This window comes from Strix uralensis, chromosome 1 (genome assembly GCF_047716275.1).
Source record: "Strix uralensis isolate ZFMK-TIS-50842 chromosome 1, bStrUra1, whole genome shotgun sequence".
In the NCBI taxonomy this organism is placed as follows: Eukaryota; Metazoa; Chordata; class Aves; order Strigiformes; family Strigidae; genus Strix; species Strix uralensis.
In genome coordinates, this window is record NC_133972.1 from 101,443,126 (window position 1) to 101,465,772 (window position 22,647).

Genomic DNA, 22,647 nt, shown 5'->3' on the forward strand with positions numbered 1-22,647 from the left:
CCACTTCCTTTATGCTAAATCATTTTACAGACACTGGGTTCACCAGTTTATTTCCTTTCGTCTTCCCCTCACCCCCTCCCATACATGTGATACCTGGGAGATGGTCCCACTAAAGGTGACGCACCAAAATTCAGGTTCTGGTATATCTTTTCCCTCACCTCTAGATATCTTACACTTTCTTGGTTCTTTTTTGATACCACTGATAGCACATCCAGAGCATCCACCACTAAGTCTATGTGTGTGTAGTTTAAGGCTTGAAACCACAATCCTGTCTTATTTAGAGGTTTCACAGCCCAAGTTTAAGAAGCAAGTCAAGTAGCTAAAGCGCAAAGATGAAATAATTCAAGCTGCACTGCAACAAGTGGAATAGCTGAAGTAATCCATCGCATGCTAACAAGCAGTGTGTCCTGATAATGAGAGTCAGCTTGTGTTCTCCTGAAGATCAGCAGAGGCAGAGTACAGGTGAGCCAGACAGAAACTTGCCAGGAGCACTATCGTAATACAACTGCTCTTGACGAGAGCCAGGAGACAAGCAGCAGAGCAAAGTGCTAATCAAAGCTGTTGTTCCTTGACATCGGGGATGTGATATGGAGTGGCCTTGCCAGTGAATTTTTAGCTGCTTGCAATTCTACCACACCCACTCTTTTACAAAGCTCGCTGTCAGTGTTCACACCGCATACTAGCCTTGAAATCATTTAAAAACAAAAAGCACATGGAACAGTAGTCTGTAGTGGAGGAACCCGAAGATGTGTCTAACACAGCTCTGTGGAGTAAGGAGTGCCAGAACCTTGGGTTCAGAGACGTGGCTCACTTGTTTGTTTGTGGTTTTAACCAAAATTGCTTATTTAGCTTATCAGCTTGCCAAGTCTTGCTTTTCTGCTCATAACAGAGCACACGCAGTTGTGCCAGGACACATACAACTTTATGATGACAAGGTGAATTCTTCATTGTGAAAGGGACAAGACATGTCAAACAACACTTTTTGCCCTTTTCCTGTCTTCTTTGCAATAGGCTGTGAAACAGATGCTTGAAAATTGATTCTTCCTCTCTTTTGGTACAGAGGACCTGTCTTGCTGATTTGAATCAATCTCTAACATGTGCCATCTCTTCTAGTCTCTGTGTAATAGGAGCAGAGGGAAACATGGTCACACAACACAAGCAATCCTTGGCTTATAGTCAGTCTCTAGCAGACATTTGCCAGTTGCATGGTCAAGAATAAGATTCTGAGGCTGAAGGGAATAGAAAACTATAATTGCATTTGAGCTCTCGACTCTCTGCTGTATCAGCAGAGAGTCTAGGGTATTATTTGGAAATATCCTCCATTAGGCAGAGTCTTCTCCTTTGGCCAATTTGAAGTAGTGATGACTGAGCTGCCTACTGTAATTCCCAAAAAAAACCCAATTGCAAAACCAAAGTGACACAAGAGACTTTCTGTCTTCTTTTCCCTCAATTTATTTGCTGGACTTTTCCAGGCCGTATTGGTTCATGGAACGCTGGCAACGACGATTCACCTAATGCAACGGATGACGCAGCAGATGAGATCATGGATCGCATTGTAAAGTCCGCCACCCAAGTGCCAAGCCAGCGAGCGGTGCCTAGAGAGAGGAAGCGGTCACGAGCAAATAGGAAATCATGTGAGTATATGGCTATTAAATTTCTGAAAATAAGCAAATGTGCAAATACTTACGTATATCAGTGTAGCAACCAGGCCTTTAGAAGGCAGACATGCATTAGTAGTTCATAGTAGCTTGAGTGTATACTTATGATTGGCATATATTCCTCTTACTGTTGTTTAAATGATATTGTATGCAGTGGGTGACTGTCTTCTATAGAACTTGAAATGTCCTTAGCAGTAAGAGAAGAATGGTTTATGGTGCTTTAGAGCTGATGTTGATACTTATTCATAACTAGAGAAGTCACATCAGGCCCTCAAATGGAGACTGCTTAAAATGCTTTAAGGTACTGTGAACTGGCATAAAGATTAATAGTTGTATCTGTAGATTAATTTATTTATAAAGCAAAAAATAGTTTGAGATATTTCACCTTTTGAAATCATTCTCTCTCATGCTGTGTACTATCCTTCCGCAGCCCTGAAAACAAAATGTCTACTGTTGCTTGGCTGCAAAGTGGCTATAGAGGAGCTTAACTTCCGCTGGGAAGAAAAGGTCGCACATTTATAAGGTGGTCTTTCAACAGTGTAGTCTGGCCCAGGGCTGAGCTGCAGCACCCAAGTCTGAGAAATTTGATTTCATGCTTTAGTAAATATAGTGTTTTAAGACTTGATAATCTTTCTGGGTTTTGTTTTTTCCTTACGTGCAGAGACTACTGCAGTTGCTATGAGAAGGATAAGTACCCAAAGAACATAAGATTTTAGTATTTAATGTCATTCACCATATGTGGCTTTTTGACTACCTTTCCATCCATCTTTTAGCATTTCTGGGAAGTTAGGACAAAGAGGAGACAACAACAGTGAGTGAAGAATCACACAGGTTTTCGTTTTTGTGGAATTGTTCTAACATAGTGGGTAATCAAAAACATTTGGTATAAGCAGTGACTGCTATAAGCTAGCATGTGCTGAAAGCATATTCACTTTCCCCAACATGCTAAGAAAGGAACTTCTGCATGTGGCAAGAGCAAAAGCAAAATGGACACTGGTTAGATGAGCCAGACTCTAAGCAAAGAAAATGAGCTGACACTGGATTGTCTGTCTTACTTTCCGTCATACACTGTGCCGTACCTCTTTGTGGCATCACCTGCTGCTGCTACCTACCCACTCTCCCCACATGGTTCTGGTGTTCTTCACGTGCTGACTGCCCTAGTTAGCTTGTGCATATCATAAACCTCCTGTATGTTTGCCTATTTCCATGGTTTATCCCATGCTAAAATATTTCCTCTGTTAGCAACACTACCTTCGTGCACACACACATCAAAAAGTCTTTCTGCTTTTTACCAGGTACCTTTTTCCCAAGGAAGCACTTGCTGTGGGGGGGAAAAAAAAAAAAAAAAAAAAAAAAAAAAAAAAAAAGCAAAAACCAAAGCAAAACAGGATAATGATAATAAAAATACTATATATTTTTTCCATGGAGCTGGCTTTTATATTCAGTAAAAACATTAACAGGGATTAAGCACTCAGTAAATGTTTAGGCTGGGACTGATTTCTGTTGTAATTAATCATGATAGAATCCAGCTCTTTTGCTTGTTTGTTCTTCAAGATCTGGATGAGACTCTTAAGTGGATTAAAAGGCAGTTTCAAAACAAACATAAAGTTCAGTAGTTTAGTGTCCCTTTCAGTTGACATGTGCTAAGGAAAGTGTGAAGGAAAATATCTTAACTGAACTGTTTCACTCTGACAGATAGTCCATATACGTGGATAATGAATAAATGAAGTAGTTTAGCTCTAAAATACTCTCAGCTGGACTGATAATATGGCACCTCCAGGAAATGAACAGAGACCAGCCCTTGTCAGTGTATGATGTGAGTTAAATGAGCAGATCTTCCAGGTAGAAATATAACACAAGTCCTCTGTAGACATATTAGAAAGTAGATTTTTAGGCATACGTCAATGATTTAGATTAGCAGATGCTATGATATTTATTATCTGCAGAACAAAGACACCTGATTATCTGATGGGTTTGATTCACCACCTTCAATATTCAGGCTCCCATACAAATCCTTCAGCTTTTGCTGTGAGCTTGGTATTCAATCTATTCATGGACATCAAAGCAAAACTCAGTTGAAATGAATGCTTTTTCACTGTGTGTCATGTTGCATATGCCTCATTGCTTTCAGTGCAGAACTGGAAATCGTGTCAGGCTTACTTAGCATTCAGCAAAGATTTTAGTGAACCTGAGCTGAGATATGTGTTTTTAGCAAAATCAGAAACCCAGAAGATTTATATTCAGTTGCACTGTAAACATTTCCTGTGGTTCAGGCAGAAGGTTCTCGTGGGTGAGGGATTTTTTTTTTCCATTAAAAAAGACAGAAAATTGTGAAGTGAAAAGCAAGTGATGCTCAAGTCATTTATAACTAGGGGAAAACAGAAACAGGAGTATGGAAAAAGGTTAAGTTAAATTCAAGAAATAGTTGTAATGGCAAAAAGAAACATTTTGACATGTTCATTTGAGCCATTTTACCATTTGTAATTGTTGAGCAGTGTGACTGCATCTGGTATGCAGAGAGCTTAGTTAGATCTTAATGATGTAGAAGAGTTTGAACTCTCAGAGTAATCAGCTGAACTATAAATTAGGAGGACGAATAAGGCACTGAGTCATCCAACAAAAGACAGATGGAAACGTCTGTATCTGTTGGTTGAAGATACGAAGGGTCACTGATAAATGCAGATATGACTGAAGTTGACTGAGACCTAGTAGGAAGGAATTTGTTCAGTGAGAGCTGAAATAGGCTACAGAAAGCTAAGGTACATGGTAAGTGCCTAACAACTGAGTTCCTGTGATGATCTGCAGAGAGAGAACTTAACTCTGTGCTAGACCTTTACATAGTGGAGGTTTTTAAAGATAAAATTCAACATTTAGAAGTAGAGTAACCAACTGGAAGTCATTGCCTCATGACGGATATTCAGTGACCTGCCTACCACACATACTGGAGTGGTGTTATATATGAGAAAACAACATTACAGTTGTATTCGTTCATTAGAAGCCTCATCAGAAAGCCAGAGGATTGAATGAGCCACAGAAACTGAAATACGCCATCACCCCTGAAAGTGGTCATTCAAAGACAGCTTCAAGGCAAGTTGCCGTGGGAAGCTTCTGCTGTTTTTTCTCTCCAATGTCCTTATCCTGTGTGTAAACAGCAGGCCCCAGCCTCTAGACATGTCAGTTCAGCATATTTTAAAAGCATAAAATACAAATTAGGCTGAAAATACAGTTTCTGTTCCTGAAGACCGAAGGCAGCTTTCTTTGAGAAAAGTTTTTATAACATTATGGGGAGCTGTTCAATTTAGCAAAGAAATAAAAAAAAAAATATAATTAGGATTGTCTGGTTCTCCCATAAGGTTAGGATGACCTTCACATATGATGCCATAACAAACAATGAGTGCAAAGGAAAATTGGGATAAGGAAGTTTTAAGAATCACTCTAGTTGATAGTCCAAATTCCAATGACTACAATTGCTGAAGTTAATTTTAGCCGCTTACAGAACAGTATTACAGGCATTGCATCAGTGGATTTGGGGAAATAAAAATGAAACTCTCTGTATGAGATACCACTGAGATTTCAGAAAACAGTCAGGAAAGGAGGTTATTTAATACAGAGAGCTGAATTTAAAAAAATAATGTAAGGTAGATAAGCAGAGTTTGCTGTGAAGTTTACGAGAAGTGAGGTAATAGAAGAAAATATATAAAGAAGAACAGGGCTGCTTAGAAAATCCTGTTATTAAATGAGAGTTTCACACCATGAAGAACCAGCCTGTGCCAATTGCTTCAAATTGGAGGAGAAGAAAAAGAGGTCTTATTGCTTTGAGGCAACAGAAGACACGTAAAGACTAGCAGTATCATCCATAAGATAAAAATTTTACTTAAGTACGTTTAATTAAAAGAACCCCCCAAAACTCCATAATAGACAAATAGAAAGATAATGCTGGTTTCCTTCTTGTCCTGGCTGTTTATTCAAAACATCCATCCCCTAACATAAAATCAATTACTCTTAGGCTTAGACTCTTACAGTGTGCTGTCTCTGTGTTGGTCTCATTGAACTGAATGGATCTGTCTCAGGAGAACGATATAACTCGGCATCACAAAAAATCATACTCCAGTTTAATAATCATGAATAAGCATATGGAAGGTATTTGCACTAATTCTGGCATACACAGAGCAATTCTTGGAAACGTTGAGCCAAACAGGGTTGATTTCTGACCTCTGTGAATGGCCATGGCAGGGCTCTGAAAAAGGACCAAGAGAAAGTCATAAGGATTCATTACCTTGTTCAAGTGCTGATTAAGGCCCAGGATAGCAAAACCAGACCAGCTGTCTAGCAACTACCTTAAGTCTAAAACAGGAATTTGCAAGCATCTTCCTCCCTCTTTATGAATTGTTAGTATTAGCAACCTTCATGCTTGAAAATGGGTCTCCTGGCTGCCTAAAGTCAAGGCAGTGGTCAAAGAGTGGGGATCCCAATGTGGTCTTGCCAACAAATAATTTCAGACAACTGCACCAAGGAAATAGCTCTTTAAAGCTGGCTTGACTATACAGCACTGCTTACATCTGGATCTTCAACTGAGCCTGAATGGTAAACCATAACGTAGGGCCCAGGTGTGACTAGTATTTGATGGTGAGTAGCACGGTGGTGGTTGCAATGTATTCTGCTAGAGTCACTGCATGAGGACGTTGCAGAGTGAGAGATTTGTTATCCCACGCATTGTTTTATCTCAGAGTGTCTCTCTGTGTGTGCGCTCGTATTTCTCTTAGATTTTATTAAAATTGAAAATACGCTTTAGATTTGAGTTAGAGAAATGGGTTTGGAGCAGATAATAATGGAATCAGAATTTAACCCAATATTTGAATGAGATTAAAAACTATTTGTGATGTTCAAAAAAGAGAGAGGAGACATGAAAATGTCTTGTTCTTTTATTAGGCTTTGAATCACATGTTAACCTAATAATATACCCTGTGACTGACCCTTGAGATATGGAAACATCTCATAAGGATTTATTGATTTATTTGCATAATGACTTGCAGGGAGTAAAAAAATTCTTACAGCCATTATGCAGAAATGGATCTGAGGCACCACCCAAATAATCTGTCAGACTCATACAAGTGGACTGTGGAGGAGATAGGAAATGAGTCGAGATTACCTGAATCCTAGACAAATAAGCTCAGGGACGGTGGATTAAACTTAACTACAGAACATCCCAGGTCAGGTATTTCATACTAAATTCCACCTTCAGTAGAAGTGAAATAGGAGTTAGCACATTGTCATCAGGTGCCAAAACGTGGGAAAGAGCTCTGCCAAAGGACCAGGCATGGAGACAAGTTTTAGACAGCTTTTAGTAACACATGCAGCATTGCTTTGGAATAAACCTGTTTGTAAGCATGCAAAATACTAGATGGGAGACTATTTGAATCTAAAGGTGTGTAATTTTTGTTTAGCATTCATAGGGTGCTTCAGTTAACTTTTTAATCTTTTTCTTTGTTTTTTTCATTATTTTTCATTTTCATGTCTCTCCACTTACTTTTTCTGGCTATGAAAAGATACAGAAGTGCCAAAATACCAGGAGGGAGACTTCTTCTGGTATTTATAGCCTGACTAAAAGCAGGAGTTAATGGAAATTATGCTTTTAAAAAAATGAAAACCTTACAAGAAGAAAGTTTATATAAAATGCTTTAAAGGCAAGCAACTTCACTTAGAATTTGCAAATAATTATTTAGGATTTGATTAACTGGATCCTATCAGGAGTTAGAGAAGGGGGCAGAGTAATCTAGTTAGTGATGCACATTTAGGAACAATTCTTTGTACTTAGAAAAAGTAAATGTATCACCGATGGTATTCAGTATCAAACTCTGTTTGTCCTCACACAAAGTACTGAGCCTTCAGAAGGTCAACACCCAGTTAATAAAAATCTAATTATTGAATGAAAACAGAACATGAGATAAAGCACTTAAAACTCTGGCAGCTGGAAGGTTATGTTCATTAGATGCCAAGATAGCTAGTGCCTCTTGGATGCCTTTTAAGTAATACATTATTTCATCCTCAGGATGGCAAGATCTATGCAAAAATGACAGAATTAAACTCCATGATCTACAATAAATAAAAATACAATCAATAAAAAAATGTTACTAATAGTTAATGAATGAGTAATAAATACAGTTGACCACATAAAGCTGTAGAAATTGATGTACCTGATCAGGGTGTGAGGCCTGTGTAGTCCCATATCTCATCTGTGCCAGAGGCCAGCATCAACAGCTGTAGAGAACAAACAGGAGAGGTAGGATTAGTTGAGTAACCTATAGGTCTCATCGTGAGTTTTAATAGTTGTAAATCAGTGTATTTATTTGAAGCATGAGGTTGAATAGCTTATTCCATATTTTCAGTTTTGTCAGTTGTAACTGATAACTTATATAATTGTGATTGTTGATATTAATACCATTTCTAAGTAGGTACATATTTATTTATGAGTGTTCAGTTTCTGCTTTACAATGTGTATTACATTTATTTTTATAGCTTTCTTTTAAAATAAGTGATCTTGACAGACGGGGTAGACGTTCCGCTTTTTAACTGTTCAAATGTATAGTACCTGTGTATTTTGTTGACAATCTCCATCTGTTTCAAACTGTGTCTTTCACATCTCAAGTTTTGTTCAAGGGTATTTGCCTGGTCCTAGCACTGTAAAAGTGAAATTGCCATCATTCTGTAGAGTTCTACATCATGTAACCTTCAAAACAAAAGGTTTTTTGAAAGCCTGGTTTAAAGATCTAGTAAAAAAATTGCTTGTAAAAGAGGCTTAAATTCATTTTCCAGTCAGTGTTTTAGAGGAATCTATGAGTCATTTCTATAGTGAGTTTTATTCTGATACAAATTATTTGTTTTGGGGCTCCTATCCTCAAACTTTCTGGTTGAAACAGCTTTATCTTTTTTATATAAGGAAAGTCAGATATAAAATTAACACAGCGCACACCATTAAGTACATTGCTTAACTTTGCATTGGATTCCAGTACAGGTATTTAGAGATACTGTGGAATCTAGTATTTGCTCAAAATTGAGCAGTACTGTTTTAATACAGCAACTGAAAAATAGGTGAGAAGTCATTGCATTGGTCTGGGAAGTCAGAATTAAATATGCAATGTTTACAAAAAATACATATCTTTTATCCCTGTTTATTTCAGTTCACAGGGAGAAGACAGAGGTGTTGAACACTACACAGGCATTCACATGCACATATATGTTATGTTATCCAAGCACAGAGGACATGATGTAGGTACAAAGAGAAAACTGCTGCTGTAATGATTGTAGTGATTGCATCCCTAGTGAATCCCTAGTGATTGTAGAGTGACTGTCACCTCATGGGATTAAATGCCCACCCAGACGTGCTGCTCTGTGGAGGGAGAAGTAGGCACAGCTCAGACTTTGCTCTTACAAGGAGTGTGTCCTGGTAGCAGGTGAAACCTGTTTCCCAGCAGGATCCTAGAGCGTAGGCAGACCATTGGCACGTCCTTGCGCTGTGTCTCTGGCCCTGGGAGAACCAAAACGAGGGAGTGCTCTGCAGCTTCCCATGGGCTTCTACACAAGGATTTACAAGTGCTGGAATTTCTCTGGCCATCTCTTCTTGTCCAAATGGCACTTTCTTTATTGCAGGAAAGAACAAGCTGAAGGTAATGTGGGAGAGACTGGCAGGAGATGAGCAGCTGATAAAGAGCAAGTGATGTCAGTATGTGTAGGAAATAAAGCTGTTCATGTTCCCCGGTCACAGAATATTGGTATTGACATTTTCTATAGAAATACTTTCGTTATGGTATACACTTTTGGTATTTTTTCAACCGTTGTTCTGTAAAAGAAAAATTTTTACTTCATTTGATTGCATCTTACGAGAGATACAAATAGTTGTTTTCACTTTTGCCAGTTTGCCATTCACTGCATCAGTGAATTCGTCTACGTTACCCTCTGTTTTCATTTTAGTTGGCATATTTTAAAGGTGTATTTCAAGGCTTTTGAATTCTTGTCACAGGATTCATTCCCAAAAGTGGGATACGTAAGTTTTAAGTATTAAAAAAATATGTTTGGTTGAGTTGCACACTGTTAGCCCTAAGTTGATAGGATATGAATTTTATTTGTTTTCTTTCCATATTAAATTGGCTTTCAAGTTTTTCTCCAGGCAGTAATTTACTCCTTGTTCACATCATCCTTCCTTCCTGAAAGATTATTTTCAGCATCTGAGTAAGAAAGCAGCAGCAGTGAGTTGCTGACTGACAAGATCACAGAGTTGTTATGGAAAGCACTTCATCTGAGAATGAGAAAAGACAGGGAAGTACAGGGTTGCTTTTCAAGTTGCCTTACAAAAGAAGTGCAGCAACAAAAGCGATCTCCTATGTGGCTTTCCAGAAGAGCATCGCGATAACACAGCTGCCAAAGAGAGCCCTCTGCTGCCACGCAGGAGTTTAGCACAAGGATCTCTGAAGGCAGGAATTGGACTACGCTTGGATGCAAGTGTCAAATGTGTTTGGAGGGAAGTCTCTCTTAGAAGATGAACAAAAATGTTTCACACAGAGCTGTTTTGAATATATCTTACCCCAGCACTATGTCAAAAAAATAACATATATATATATATGTATGTGTATATATATGGCTTTCTCTGGGCAGAATAACACCTAATTAGAATAATTACAAGATTGTTTTGAGCATAGTTATTTTTAATCTGATGGGCTCGTAGAGGTGATGCCTTTTACTGCCTTGTTTCTGAGTGCAGATTCCTAATGGGGAGCCCAGGTGGTCAAACATGGCCACACTCCTCTGCCAAGTCACTCTCCAACAGACAGCTCTGTGTTCTAAGAGCTACCTCCTGAGTGGGTTATTTTAAATTATCAAATGGAATGTAAAGGCTGCATGCCTGAAACACTGGTGTTAGATGGCTTACTTTCTGTATCTCGTCTCCTGCTTTTTTTGTCCTGTGCACTGTTACTGTATAGTCTGGTCTTGAAAATAGTATATAGTGCTTACACGCAGACTCAGTTGTTGGTGAGCTCTATGCTCTTGATGCTTAACCTCTTAATAGTGGAATCACTTTTGACTGGTGAAGTTAAGTGGGAGAACTGATGAAAGAGATGGCAGCAGGATTGCTTTTGGTACTAACTTTTTATAGCGGAACTCACAGAAGTCCTGAAAATTAGGGGGGTTTTGTCATAGAAGGCTTTCAAGGAAGGAGTTAAGTCTTTTCAGTTTTACTGATGGGATTATGTAAATCATGATCTGTGAAATACATAAAGTTGAAAACTAACAGTTTCAACTACATGTTAAATATTACTTTAAAACCTGTATGTTCTTCATGCAGCCCAGGCTTTCTAAAGCAGTGTTACTTTTTGTTACCTATTACCTAAGCCACAGGGAGATGAAACACGAGTTAAGCTTTCCTTACAAAATGCTGCTTTGTCCTTTTCCATGGTTAGACTCCTCTTTAAGTCACAGCTACCATAAATTACACACAGAATTTCTTGTTAGGAGACTTGTGCCATCTATGAATTGTCAAGAGGATTCAAAGCTAAGCTGCAGGGCAATTAATAATACATAATAATACATTGTTTCCTGGAGCTTTCTATGTGGCTGACCCAAAGGCCACATTTCAGTTAGCTGTACTTTTTCAGAGAACTGCATGATAAAATCCAAAAATTCACCTACAAATCCCTGTAAGAAAATCTCTACACATAATGTTTTAGTATTTTTACTAAGCATTTAGGCCTGCTCGTATTAAGCAATGATATATGCATAATTAAACATATGTATAACTTATATAGACAGTGACATAAAAACACAAATGCTGAAAAGGATTACAATAAGAGAATATGATCAAGACTGCCTGGATTGAACTTTTGAGTTGCAAATTGCCATTGCTGGACTCATTGGAGTAGAGTCCAAGAGAATATGTTAAGTATAAATATATGAGAAAATAGAGTGAGTGAGCAAGCTGGGTGTGGATAGGTAACACAAAATAAAACTAAAATACATGAAATGAGATGATGGTACTGGCCTGTATTGCCTCTTACGTTCTGCCCTTCCTACTGTCCTCACTCTGTAATTTAGAGCCCCCTGGAATATTCTTCATTCCAAATCAGCAGCTAGCAGCTGCATTACCTTTGCAGCTGAGACCAAAAGGAAGTTCTGTGGCTGCCACATCTTTGTAACAGGAATGATACTAATTCTGTGTCCTCTTGAGCAGGAGAATGGTCATATCTAGTCTGCATTTCAAGTGACTCATCCATACAAGTGTAGACACACATGCCAAAAGCCATTGCAAATGCAAGAGTAAATGGTGCCAGTCAGACTGATCTTTACTGTTCATTGCATCTTAAAAAAGAAAAAGGTAGGGGGAAGGGAAACTAGAAATGCTATTTGCTCTTTAAAATAAAAAGCAAACCCTAGATAATTATATTCTCTGACAAAACTATTCTTAGGGAATTACTCTTTTTAAAAACATCCCCAGTGTACTGTGAGGGCTATGTATCTATGTAGATTTTGACCCAACAGCCAGAGTCACATTCATCGAGTTCATCATAAGCACACTGCATTCTGCCAGGATATCAAATAAAATTCTAGATTTCCCAATTAACAAAAAATATCATACCCTCTGATCCCAGAAAAACAACATTTAGTTTCTTGGTTATGGGATCTCAGCAGGCTTTGCTTTTGACAAGAGTAAAAGTTATTTTCTCTCTATGTTATGTTTCTTTAGCAAATGTTTTAAAAATTACTTAAAGAACATAAAAGGTCATTTGAAAGTCTTATTTTTATTGTCACTGCCTCCAAAATACATTCCATAACTCAGTTTAATGTGATCTGCAGCAGGCCAAGAGTTTTACAAGCCAAGATATTATGTCTAGTCCAGTTAGAGACATGACAGAGTTCAGTGAACAGGGGAGAGTGAAGATCTAGTTTGAGAAATGTAATTTTGCAATGCCTATAAAGCATGGAAGGAAAATATCTCTCTGCATTCAATTTTGATGACTAAACATGTTCATGACCTTTCCTAAGGTAGGGGAACCCTACCAAGCACTTTATGAGAAAACAGACAAATGTCTGAGGACATCTGTTTAACAGCATGTCAAGACAAGGTTCATCTACCTCCCAGAGTAGTCCCTGGTCCTGTAGATAACTTTCTCCTGGTTTCATCACCCACAAGCCTCCATAGTCCACAAGCCAGTGCAGAGAATAGTGGGACAGGAACTTGTTCTTGACTAACCACTGATACCACATCTACCTGCTGTATCTTCAGATGAGAAAATGTACTGTGAGCAATTTGCACATATTAGTTATCATTTTCGTATAAAGAGACCATTTATCTGGCCATTTTCATCTCCCTAAGTACAAGATACTTCCAACTACAAGTGGATTCATCTGTGTCAGACTGGCCTGTTGCATTGTAGGGGCATTCACTCATCTGAGTCTGGACTGTGATTCTGTCAGCAGTTATTCTTCTGGTTGCCTGTTGATGGTGGACAGCTTTAATCTTTCCAGTAGTCACCGTACTTTGCAGTATTTGGCCCCACACGCTTAGTTTATACAAGTCAGCAGCCGTCAGTGTTTGTGGGAACTATTCTGTCACTGAAAAGATTCTTTACATCTTTGCTTTTTATTAATCATTTTCTTGACAATCTCATTATTGACTGCCAAAGTCCTGCATTGTTTGGAGCTCTTTTCTCCTAACTGCTGGCCTTAAAAGCTTAGGTCACTGGAATATCTTAAATCCAAGTTATCTTTCTCTGTATTATAAGAGAGCTGAAATAAGTTAGAACAATCAAATGAGGGATGCAAAGAGATTGTTTTGTTTAATCACAGCTGTGAGTGTCCCAGCATTTCACTGAGTATCGTCTTCCCTACTTGTTTTGCAGTGGCACAAAAAGTACAAACCCAGGGTTGGCCTCCATTGTGTGAGTCATACAGCAAACCCAGACCAAGGCACTTGGCCTTGTCACATGCTGCATACAATATTTCTTTTTTTCAGTCATCTGAGGGTTATACATGAGGTCCTCAGACTAAGACTTTAGTATGTTTGATAGGTAGGTATCTGGAGATTCAGAGAGAAGTCTTGCTTATGTAAAGAGGACTCCTTAGATTTCTTCCTTGTTTTTCTATGAAGATGGTTTCTACCATGGTATTTTAACTCCTGATTATGACCTCTGAATACAAGTTCCTGTAATTTTCTTCAGAGACATATATGTTATTGTAAATCCATTTGGCTTTTCATAGTAAACTACTAATCCCATAAATAAGGCTGATGGAGGAATTTAAGCAACTGTATTCTGGTTGGTGGGAGTTACAGAGGCACATGTTTCCCTTTCAGTTGTTAGACAGAGTATCAGCCCCAGTTATTTTGTGTAGTAGCAGTAATTGTACTGACCTAAAGAAGGTTACTCCAGATTTATGTTGTCATAAATAAGACCAGAATTTTGCTTATTCTGGTGCATGACCAGTGTTAGCAGAGCACCTCAGTTCCTATTAAATGTTTACAAACAGAAATAACAATTGCATGTTCCCTCACTCATCCTGTCTTGCCATCTGACAAGAAAAATAGCTTTGTTTTACAGTGATTATTGTGCTCACCTTGCAAATGTGAGTGATTGTGATCCGAGAGAGTTGGGGATATGTGTGAGAGCAGTCATGAATACGTTTGGTTTGATGCTTCAGCAAAAGTTTCTAAAATATCAAAATTTGTTCTTCATTCAGTTTCCCAGTTCACTTTTGCCTTCAGTGGGAAGATGTAATGTCATCTAGACAGCCATCCTGTCAAAGTTCAGTCTCCTGTTTGCATATTTTTTCTCTGAAAATGGACAGTTTCCTTGGTTCAACAGTATAGCTGCTGTGGATAATTCATGTCCACAGAGGAGGAATACTCCCTTAGGGAGCAATGTCCAATCCCACTTTGAGTCTAGTGACAAAGACTTTTGGCTGGTCTCTGATAAGGTCTTCTGAAAATCAGTTGTATTAGGCTCTGTTAACATGACTCTGCTGTTCGGTGGCCAAGCTAGGTATGGTCTGCATTTGGCTGCATGCTATCGAGCGTACGGAAAAAAACATGTTCAGGCGAGAGGCAGTGATGGCAGGTCAGCAGGTGATCTGCACTGGGAAAGCTTTGCTTTTAACGAGACAGAAATGTATCTGCTGCAGCATTCTTGTATTTGTTCTTTCACTCCTGATATAGTTTATTTTGATATAGAAATAAGCATTGGGTGATTCACTGAGACCTTAAGACCCTAAGGTACTTCATAGCTCATGTCTAGAAATTAACATTTGTCACCATGGACAACTGGGTATCAAATTTGAAAAGTATAAAGGGGTGCCAGTGATGAGGACTCACTCAGAAGTCCATGTTGGGTATTCTGCACCATGGACACCAGAGCATTTTTTGAAGTGTATTGCTCTTCTGGTAATACTTTTTTAGTCTTTCTTAATCTTAGCTTTATCAGTTGCATTTAACCTTGTACTGTTTTTAACTAAGCATTGTTAAACTTGGAAGATGTTGCTGATCAGTATTGTAGGAAAAGTGGATATCATAAAGACTCCTAGTGGTGTTTAATAAGTATTCAAATACTGTAGGAGAAGGAACAGGGCCTTGAAGAAAAACTTTCAAGTAAGGGTTTTATAATGGAGGAACTATCACAGATGTGGCACTCCCAGGTCATTTGATTAACCTCAGTAACTGATGAAAGCGGTTGATTATCAAACATAGATCACATTCGTCCTACATGCATGGTATCAAATATTCAACTATGCAGTATTTTCCCTTTCTCTTATCTTCTTGTTTTGTATACCGATCCATGCCCTCCTCTCATTCCTGCTAGAACCTTGAGTGTCACCTCCCAGTTTCAGTTACATGGACTGAGCATCTTAATAAGTTAGAGGTCTCAATTGTGCTAGATGATAGTAATTCAAGACATCCTTAACCTCTGTCTGCAACTGATTTCTCTAAGTTTTCTCTAGACTTCATTATTTTGGCATTCCAAATACATTTTGTCCAATGTAAAGTCATTGTTTATGCTTTGCATGCAGCTTAAACTTCTGAATGTGGGTTTTGTATTTGAGCAACATCAAAGTGTGGAGTGTACACCCCATTTGTGTCTTGAACTGAAGTCCATTCACCTAAAAATTATGGAGCCAGAAAAACTAGGAGGGCACTAATGCTCAGTGTGTGCAGTCACTTGGTCACTTGTTCCTGAATAAAAAAGACAATCACAAATCTTAAAAGTTTTATGTCAGGACTAGTGTTCAGAACATAGAAAATTAAGAAACAAGGTTATGGCCTGGATTTATCAGTTAAATTCAACTAGAATGCTGCAGACTACTAATGGCAAAGATGAAGCAAATGGGGCTAGAATGGGGAAACATTACAGAAGAAAGGGAGCACATATGAAGACAATAATTTTAATGATTTGAATCGACTATAAAATAGTCAGAGTTTTAATCTTTTTAAGTTTTAGGGTTGGTTTTTTGAAGGGTCACATAGAATTTAATAGTGATAAAATCAATTGAGCCCTATAAAGATCCAAAAGCTCTTTTAAAAAAATCTTTATGAAACTATAAAATAATAGGGCAGGTGATACTTTCTATGGACTAAAAATCAACTGATACAATTTCAGAGGAAAAAAAAAATCTTGAAATGCTGTGGTATTTTTCCTTAAAATGCTAAATGTTAATGACAAATGTCTTTTTGCCTGACTGGAGTTGCTGGTACTTGATGCTCCCATGGATTTAGCATAGGACATTACTCAGTATTTCTGAACTTGAGGCCCTGAGTACGTAGCAACTTTTGATTTGACTCAGCTTGCATGTTAACAGGGGTTTTTTTCAGCTCAAAGTCTTGTGTAATTATCTCATTATCTCTTTTAATTGTTTGCATTTTCTTTTCTTTTTTTTTTTTTTTTGCCTGATTTTGGAATTTACAACCATCCAGTGAGAAGGACACTAAAGAGCGGACTGACACCAGAAGAAGCCAAAGCACTGGGCCTCATCAGCACCTCTGAGATGCAGGTTTGACGTCCCAGAGGGGGCGACAAGAAGAGCCGTTCATCTGAAGCACACAGGCTGACAACCTTCGGCGTGGCATTGACCTGCCAGCCTCCTCTGCTGCTCCCAACATCCCATCCTCTGTTAGTCTGATTTTAATAAGCAACGAAAAGCAAAACCCCACAACCAGGGCAGAAGAAGGGTGTGATGCAGCTCAGCACAACATCTGGACAGTAACTGAGAAAGCATTTGAGTGCTTGTAGATGAAAGCATATGGCTCCTTCTCTCATGATGTGTTGATGTGGGTAGGAGGGGACTCTCTCTGAGTTACCTGTCATGTGAGCTGTGTTTATGCTGGCTTTCCTTGTGCCCTGTTTTAGTCATTGTAAATGTATGGCATTTTGTCAATGCAAGGAACAGTCCTTAAAGAGGCAAAATAACGCCGGTTACACCAACCCCAATTTTCCTGAAGCAGATTCATTAAGCAAAGATGTGCAACCCTGTGGTTTGTTTGGGTTTTTTTATTATTTTGCCACCAAAGAATGTAAAAATGTATGTGTACCTTTGTATATGTACAGAATGAATGTGTGGACACATGTGCGTGTATCTATACACATACCGTCATGGTGTGAAATCACGTTCCTGCTGAAGCTAGCTGGACCATGATTTTCACTCTGAAGCCTTACCATTCCACCTGGACAGGAGAAAAAGGAGTGTCTTTTTGTAGGAACTTGGTGTTATTCAATGGGATTCACCTTGTGAGGCAGGAGATGACCTGCAATGCAAGTGGAAAGTTTAGGATCCTGAATTCGTGTGTATTAATACACACTCATACTGTACATAGCGGCATGCACATAGAGGAGAGGACACAGAATACCTCCCTCTTGTTGAGCTATGGCTGTACTGTGCATTTGTACAGTTGCAAAGAGATCTATGCCAACAATTTTACATACTCGGTAAATGCATTCAGATGCTAAGATCAAGAAGTTTTGTTCACTTGCCTGTGCCCTTCATGCTGCTTTTCTTTGCTGCAAGATAATGTGGTGGTGATTTTATTTCAAATTAATGGATCTGAATATGAAATGGCCCTGCTAAAAGCCTGCTGTGTTTTTGCTGTTCTTGACTCTTTTTTTGTGATTATCCTTGATACAAGTGGAGAGGGTACCACAGTGAACACTCCAATATGTTTGCCCTTATCTCACTGTTTTATAACTGACTTTTATAACTGCCCTCAACATGTGTGCTTGAAGAACCTTTAGTCAAACTCATCTGCCTTTATGTGGAGGACGTATACAGCAGTGAAGACGAATTGAACACTAACCCTAGCCAGTGCTGAAGCATTTTGAAGAAAACTGCAAATAACAGTAACGTAAAAGGGAACTTTTTAAGCCAAAGTCTGTATATGACCAACTGATCCTCAAGGATGCACAAGATTATCTCTTTCCATTGCCTTAGCCTCTAAGATTAAGGGTGTGTCTGCACAGCAGTAACAGCTGAGGCTTCCTTCAAGCTAGTTAACTGTGGAACTAGTGAAAGTAGGGTAACTAGCTAACTGGGTTTGATTTTGGCTGCAAAACACACTTGAAAAGTAGGATTAATTAATAGTCTATGCTGGGCTCCTAATACCATAGCTATGTTGCTTCTGCCACCCAAGCTAGGTCAGGTACGTCAACAAGTTATTCTGCTCTGCTCTCATTAAGGACAGGATAATTGCTGAAGATTGTTCAGGATAGTTGAACCAAACACAATAAACCTTTGAAATCTTGGTCATCTGTCACATCACACTGAGCACAGCATCCAAGTGATGAGAGAACCAGGTAGCTGACAACACTGCAATGAGATCTCTAGTGGAACATCCTATCTATGCTGTCCCTCTCTTGATCATAATGTTTCGTTCTTGATTTGCCATTGCCTTGGAACATCACATGTCAAAGTCTGTGGGTAAAAAGTCACTAATGAGCAAAGGATCTTAAAGATAGCATCGAGTTTGATCTGGTTTTCCCCTCAGCTTGTTTAAAAGTCAATTGTTCAAGTAGGCAGAAGGCAGTAGTTGTGTAATTAATAAAATGTGTTGTGTATTTGAAAGCTATGAAAAGGAGGAAGCTGGTTAGGAAACAGAAAGAATTGGCATATAATTAATCTCACTGTACACTAAGAAAGACCTATGAGCATCTGGATTTTAAAGTGGATGTTTATGTGCTGCTCACCTTTATGGACTTTTAAAATCTCTCTTAAGGATGCTTAGAACAAAGAAATGAAGGTAATGGGGGTTTGTGGAGGTCTTGAAGGTCTGAAACAAGAGGAAGACACCCTGAATGTAATGGTTATGTTGAATTGTTATACTGGTTAAGTGATAAAAGAAGCCAAAATGTAACAAAATGTGTTTATGTTGACAGAGGTCCTATATTTGATTGGAGGGAGAAAATCAAACAAGTTTTTAAAACTGAATAATTAAAATACCCTGAATGTGCAAAGTAGGTGGCTGTTGGTGACCACCTGATAACAGGAAACAAAATAGTGTTTCATTTAGACATAGTACAGCATCTGCGTCTGAAACGTAAAATAGCTGATGAATTACTAATAGCTGGGCATCTGTATTTTCCAGGAATTGTGCAAAAAATGTGCGAAACCTCATATACTTCTTATTGAGGAGAAAATTAAATATGGGAAGTGGGGTTAGAATAAGGTCAGGAAAAAAAGCTGGTTTCTTTCAGATTCTCTGGGTGCAAGTGTCTTACGTGTGAAGCATACTCTTCCTTGTCCATTTTTCCATTATGTTTTGTATTTTTGCCTAAGTTCCTGCTCTCTATCTGTAACACCAAAACCAATTTTTCTGAGGATAACTCGGTCTTGTTATGCAGTCTTCAGTGTTTATTGCAACAAGATCATCAAACAGTAACAATGCAATAACTACAGAAAATTTTTTCCATTTCGGCTTATGATAAAAATGGCCAGCGGCCCAATGTGCTAATCTGCAAGGTGGCAGTATTTCCTCTGGAGTCTGCTAGCATGTCCTGACTGTGGGAAAAATATTTGTTCCCCTTCATCTAAGTAGTGGATTCCAGATGAAATGGAGGAATTGGTTATATTTGCCTGCCTCTGTCTGTCTGTTTAATCAGGTTGTAACCTTCAGGATTTGAGTTGCTGCCTGCCCCTCCATCATCAAATGAGCCCACTGTAAGGATGTAACAGTTGTTTTTAAATGTGTGTGAGATACAGATTGGTTTTGTCACAAACAGAAAGGTCTTGGAAACATGATGTAGTAACACATGTTCCTATTTCTCACTTAGAGATCCATGAAGGCTGTTTTTAAACACTTGCAGCCATTATAACTACCTCTCTTTTCTTTCTCATAGTACCAGTCAGCTGCAAATGTAGTGCCCAGAGTTTTGTATCTCCACCGAGCTCTCAGAGTTGCTGCTGGTGTTGATTTCAACACCCATCTGCTGCCAATAATTTGTCTGTCTACCACCATAATGCCTTCCTGATTTGGATGCTGAGGTAAACTTTAGCGTATGAAATGGCAGCCAAAGGGAAGCTATCCTAATTTCCTTTCATCTCCCTTGGTGTTTAAAAGCAGACTGCATACAAATACTTTGTATTCCCTCGCTCCCAACTGAGGGATAACTTTCAGTAGCAGTTATGTGGCTGTGGTGAAGAAGTACCCCCAGGGAATGCTGTGTGCCACAATCGAGAGTGAAAGATCCCTCAGAAAAATTAAATTCATCACTCTTCACTTTTCAGTAAGGCCAGGCACCAGACTCATGGATTCCAGATGTTTTATAGCCCCTTGGCTGCTACGTGTGACCCTTCTGTTTGATAGATCCCTGTCCGTAATCCAAAATCAACACAAAAATGGTGTTTTAATGAGGGTCTTGCTCTGATAAATACTGGAAACAGTGTCAAATACATTTCTTTTTCTCTTTTGACCCCCTTCTGTTGTAAATCTCTGTAGTGATTGACTCTGTCAGCAAAATAAGGCATCAGATTTACAGATAGACAAGATTTTGGCTTTAGCTTAATAGAAAGTCATATGTGAATAGTCAGATAAGGGTTCATGCCCCGATTTAACAGAAATTTGGAATCAGAGTCTTGAAGTGACTGAACAGCAAGGGCCTCCTTCAAGGTGCTCCATTCCCCCTTGAGGTACTAGATAACGTGGCAGGACAGCACCTTAAATCCCTGGTGTGCTATGCTCTGAACGTGCCCTGGCGAACACTAAAAGCCATTGAAAAGTCACAAGTAAGGACAGCAACATCTACTGCAAACTTAAGGGGCACAATGCCACTGTAAGTGCAGTAAATGGTTCCTTTTGTCAGGCATCTGCTCTACACTCACATCCCCAGTAACAACAGGAAGTGTCTATCCAAAATGCTTTAGAAACCATTTGGCCTATGGTAATAGTCTGGATTTGGGTGTGTGTACGCTGTGTGGTTAATTGTTTTTACAGTGCTTTGATTTCACTGAGATGGAATGGGGACAAGGTGGCAGCCCACCAGTTTCACATCCTTTATCCTGCCGCTACAACTCGCAGGGAGGTGTACACGCTGCCTGCCTTTATCTAAAGGATGCATAGGGACGTGGCGTCAGACAGAAGCAGGAGCATATTCCTCTCTCCCTTTCATTTCTGTACGCTCACTGCACATGTACCACTCCTCTCGTTATCTCCGAGGTGGGTTGTGCGTGCGCGCAGAGGCAGAGAGCCTGGCCCTGTGCCGTGTTGGGATGATGGCTCTGTGTTTCCAGCATCGGGACGCAAGAAACACTTGCCTAAAATGTAAGGACTATGACTGTTGATGTTTCTTCACAGGGAAAACTGCCAGGTACTTACAGGCTCTGAAAGAAAATAAACTAAAGCATATTTGAAAGAGGCAATGTTTGGTTACAGGCAACTGTTGAAAATTATTTGAAAATACTTCAACAACATGTAAGGCCTACCTTCCTTTTTTTCAACTGGGGCAGCAACTGGCCCAATTGGCATTTCAGATGCGATACCAAGAGGTTTTTGGCAAGCAGTTTTATAGTTACATAGCAAGTAATGCAAGGAGTTTCAGAGATGTTGTATAGTTTTATGTTTACGCAAAAAAAAATTAAAGTTATTTCTAATTAGTCCATTTCACATTGAGTGGCAGATAGAGATATATTTTGTTTAATCACTATCTAATACAGAGGCTTCTGTGAAAGAAAAGGTTTATTTGTAGCATTGGGTGCATTTCTCCTTTTTAAAGACTGTCTTTGCACGTATAGTGTCCTTTTTTGTGAGCTGGGAATTGTAAAAAAATGTAAAGTAGAAAAGGACGTGTTTCTTAGACGAAGGAGAAATACTGTAAAATTGTGTAAATGTCACTACTCATGTTTTTTCATGTTCTGTGTAGCATAGTGTAAAATAGGCTTTCCAGCAGTGTTATTCTGTGAATTGTAATTTAAAAAACAAGCCATGCATGGTCAGAGATATTATCTACAGGTCCTCTTGGTTGAGTTTTTGTTTTTGTTTGTTGTTTTCTCATTTTAGGTGAATTTGTTTTATGTTAAATTTAATTGTCCATGAAACTGAATTTTTGTTTCTCAGTTTTATTTCATAAAGAACTTGAATTACTCTTTAAGATTTTATTACACACGAAGATCACCTACCGTTTGTATTGATCCTTCAGAAGCTTTCTCACATTTAGTGTAAACCAGGGGGATTTTTTTTTTAGCACACCCCTCATCTGCCTCTTCTCCTCCCACCTTCCCCACTACTGTCTGGAAAGATGCAATCACACTTTTTTTTTTTTTCTGTGCCATGCAGAGTCAATATGGAAAACTGACCACAGACCTGTGTCCAAAATTTCTTGATATAAGTAGTTAAAAAGCTCACCTCTACAGCATTATGTAAACACATCTTGCAATAAAGCTTTATAAAGCACTGACTGGGTGGTTCTGGTTTTGTTGTTGAAGCCAATCATGGGAGCTTTGGTGGGAAATGGGTGGAAAAGGGGGGTCATGAGGT

The 22,647-nt window shown here is 38.9% G+C and overlaps 1 protein-coding gene across 10 annotated transcripts in view; it reads left to right on the forward strand.

The window, feature by feature from the left end:
- The window catches only part of FHOD3 (formin homology 2 domain containing 3), a 415,016-nt gene extending 392,449 nt beyond the window's left edge, over nucleotides 1–22,567 (forward strand). For 9 of the 10 annotated variants that reach the window (XM_074875159.1, XM_074875167.1, XM_074875176.1 and 6 more), the window contains 2 exons: nucleotides 1,473–1,634; nucleotides 16,606–22,567. In XM_074875159.1, the coding sequence (XP_074731260.1) occupies nucleotides 1,473–1,634; nucleotides 16,606–16,688 (245 nt within the window). In that variant the 3' untranslated portion in view covers nucleotides 16,689–22,567. Of the gene's footprint in view, nucleotides 1–1,472; nucleotides 1,635–2,431; nucleotides 2,470–16,605 lie in introns of all 10 variants that reach the window. The other variant, XM_074875185.1, reaches the window with a different exon arrangement.
- The last annotated feature ends 80 nt before the right edge of the window (nucleotides 22,568–22,647 follow it).